This window comes from Choloepus didactylus, chromosome 2 (genome assembly GCF_015220235.1).
Source record: "Choloepus didactylus isolate mChoDid1 chromosome 2, mChoDid1.pri, whole genome shotgun sequence".
In the NCBI taxonomy this organism is placed as follows: Eukaryota; Metazoa; Chordata; class Mammalia; order Pilosa; family Megalonychidae; genus Choloepus; species Choloepus didactylus.
The window spans coordinates 19,078,899-19,082,612 of NC_051308.1; the positions used below are offsets into that span (position 1 = coordinate 19,078,899).

Here is a 3,714-nt window from a genome sequence, read left to right on the forward strand (position 1 = left end):
TTACAAAAGCGCCTCTTGAGAGTTACTGTTTATTTCCCTCTTTCTTTTTCTTTTTGAAGTAAGTCCTTGGAAGTGAAGACAGAAACAATATTCAAATATATTATGGCCTAAATTTTTCATCCATTGGAGACTTGTGTGAATAAAGAAAAGCAGAATCTAATATCTACTTTGGCACTTCCTATATACCAGGCATTCTGTTCCACATTTTATAAATAGCTTCTCATTTAATCCTCACAGTGACTCTTTGTAGCTGACGTTGACACACTTATTCAGATGAAGAACTTAGGCTCGGAATGGTTAAGTAACTTACCCAAAGTCACACAGCTAGTAAATGTTAGAGCTAGGAGTTCTAGCCAAGTATGCTTGACTTCAAAGCCCATGTTATTTCTTTGTCACGAGGCATTTCATAGTCTCACAGAACCTCTGAGTTGGAAGGGATCCAGAAGGTCATTTAGACAAACCCTCTAAATATTGCGTGAATCCCTTTTCCAGCATTCTCCGTAAATTGAAAGCCAAACAAGTGTGAATGTACCTGAAATCAAAAGCTGACAACTAAAAAGAAATAAGAGCAAGACTTCAGAAATTCAGGCAATGGTTCTAAAGTAGATTTTGTTTTTCTATTTTCTTTTTTTAAGAATGTAAGTCTGTGAGGGGACTATAGATGAACCTGAAAGAATTGGGTCTAGACTGTTGTTCTCCTAGCCCACTTCTAAGGGCAAGAATTGTAGAAAAGTGACTAGGAAAAAAAGGCACGTGTTGGTATGATGGGATCATGGTAATATTCTGAACATGTCTTGCATCTGTAGTTAAAAGAGATTCAAGGGACTATTACTATCCCAAAATGCCCACCAATCCCAGAAAGATAAGCTGTGGTAAAAAGCACCCTGCCAATGTTAGAGAAATTTAACCAAGTAGAGTGAGGGTGGGTGACTGGCCTCAGGACACTCAGCAAAGTCTATGGTCAAGCTAGAAATAGAATTTACTGCTGGGTTTCTCAGTTCTTCATGATTGCTGCTTGTCCTTGCCACCTCACAAGTCTCTTGTCATGACTGGTTCTCTGTGAATTTGCTGAAGAAACCCAAAACTAAGTTTCAGTTTTCATTACATACCGGAAACTTGGCCTCGGATCACTACAGGGTTCACTGTGGTTTGTGAACCTTTCAAGCAAATGGAGCCAGTTTTCTGCTATGTGTCTACTCCCACCCAGGCCAAGGAGGGATTTATGGGCTTGAATGGGAACCAGGTAAAATTCCACAGTCCCAGTATTGCCATATTCCAGGGTGCATATTGGCCTAGAATGAAACTGGGAAACCAAGAGCCTCTGGAAATCACAGATGCTGAGTTTCTCGCAAATCAAGTTACGAAATAATCTGGGGGAGAGAGAGAAAAGGAGGGAATGATTTAGGAGGTGCATCCATTCATTTGCAAATGAAATTATGGAAGTTGCTAGTGAGATTTATATTGGTAATTAAGTGATAATGCCTGTGTAAAGCTGCTTGAGTTGGAATTCCTGTAAAATACGGAAGGGACTGAGTCTCTTTTGAGAAATGTCTTATTGTTGAGCATTTTCAGAGGCAATTTATGCTTCTATAGTACCTTATAACCACTAACTAGTAACTCCTCAAAGAATTCTTATGAGGCAGGCCACTGAGCTAAACTATTTGTGCATCTCCCAGAGACTGTTAATCTATACAGAGAGCATATATTAGTTCACCACTGCCATCACCCCTGGCTCCATGCCCAGGGTAGAGAAGAAAGGACAAGAAATGTCCTTCAAATGGCATGGCCAGGTAGAGAATGTTTTGTAGCATTTTGTTTTAAATCATTAAGATCCTCTGTACAACCAGTTTGAAATTACCCAAGATTAGTTAAGGAAATTAGGAGAATTATGAAGAAACCAGATATAAAGATGATCCAAAGACTTTATCTTTTCCATTAAGTACATCTTCCTCAATTCCTCCCTACCCTTGCTAGCATCCAAATTTGAACTGCTATATTAAAGAGTAATTGCCTCAAGGAGAGGCTAAACCTGGCTTATAATTGTGCCTAAGAGTCTCCCCCTGAGTGCCTCTGTTGCTCAGATGTGGCCCTCTCTCTCTCTAACTGAGCCACCTTGGCGAGTGATCTCACTGCCCTCCCCCCTTTGTAGGACCTGACTCCCAGGGGTGTAAATCTCCCTGGCAGTACCGGGGATGAATCTGGACCTGGCACCATGGGACTGAGAACATCTTTTTGAGCAGAAGGGGGATGCAAAATGAAATGAAATAAAGTTTCAGTGGCTGAGAGATTTCAAATGAAGTCGAGAGGTCACTCTGGTGGACACTCTTATGCACTATATAGATAACACTTTTTAGGTTTTCATGTATTGGAATAGCTAGAAGTAAATACCTGAAACTACCAAACTCCAACCCAGTAGCTTTGACTCTTGAAGATGATTGTATAACAATGTAGCTTACAAGGGGTGACAGTGTGATTGTGAAAACCTTGTGGATCACACTCCCTGTATCTAGTGTATGGATGGATGAGTAGAAAAATGGGGACAGAAACTGAATGAAAAATAGGGTGGGATGGGGGGATGATTTGGGTGTTCTTTTTTACTTTTATTTTTTATTCTTATTCTGATTCTTTCTGATGTAAGAAAAATGTTAAAAAATGGATTGGAGTGATGAATGCACAACTATATGATAGTACTGTGAACAGTTGATTGTACACCATGGGTGATTGTATGGTATGTGAATATATTTCAGTAAAACTGAATTTAATTTAAAAAAAAAAAAAAAGAGTAATTGCCTCTTCCCTTGCTGGCTAGCAATGGTGGCCTGAGGATCCCCAAGGCTGGGAAAAAGGAATAAAGGAGAAAAGCGAGAGCCTGGATAGAGAACAGACTGGATAATCAGTCCTTGATTATCAATAGCTGCCTCCACGCTAACAACATTACTTTATATTTAGAGGGAGAGACTCGCTTATCTGCATATGTGCACTGTAATGAGTTGTATTTGTTTAAAAGTAACGGTACCGGAATAGCTTTGCAGAAACGCGGCGAGATGCACCAAGAAGGTTGGAATAGTCGGTAAATACGGGACCTGTTATGGTGCCTCCCTCAGGAAAATGGTGAAGAAAATTGAAATCAGCCAGCATGCCAAGTACACTTGCTCCTTCTGTGGCAAAACCAAAATGAAGAGAAGAGCTGTGGGGATCTGGCACTGTGGTTCCTGCATGAAAACAGCAGCTGGTGGTGCCTGGACCTACAATGCCATCTCTGCAGTCGCAGTAAAGTCTATCATCAGGAGACTGAAGGAATTGAAAGACCAGTAGACACACCTCAGCTTGAAACACCTCTACCTTATAATAAATGGGTTACTTTATGTAAAAAAAAAAAAAAAGAAAAGAAAAATAATGGTACCGAAAAAAGAGAGAAGAGAAATGAAACAAAGTTTTAGTGGCTGAGAGATTTCAAATGGAGTCGAGAAGTCACTCTGGAGGTAACTCTTATGCATTATATAGATATCCCTTTTTAGTTTTTAGTTTATTAGAATAGCTAAAAGGAAATATCTGAGACTGTTGAACTGCAATCTAGTAGCCTTGATTCTTGAAGGCAATTATATAATATAGAGCTTATATGGTGTGACCGCATGATTGTGAAAACCTTATTGCTCACACTCCCTTTACCCAGAGTATAGAAAGATGAGTAGAAAAATGGGGACAAACAGTAAA

At 39.7% G+C, this 3,714-nt stretch overlaps 1 protein-coding gene across 1 annotated transcript; it reads left to right on the forward strand.

Annotated features, from left to right (window-relative positions):
- The first annotated feature begins 1,168 nt into the window (after positions 1-1,168).
- Positions 1,169-3,315, forward strand: LOC119511126 (60S ribosomal protein L37a-like). Its single transcript, XM_037805550.1, has 2 exons — positions 1,169-1,243; positions 3,025-3,315. The coding sequence occupies exons 1-2, from the start codon at positions 1,169-1,171 to the stop codon at positions 3,313-3,315; spliced, it is 366 nt and encodes a 121-aa protein (XP_037661478.1).
- Positions 3,316-3,714: the final 399 nt, after the last annotated feature.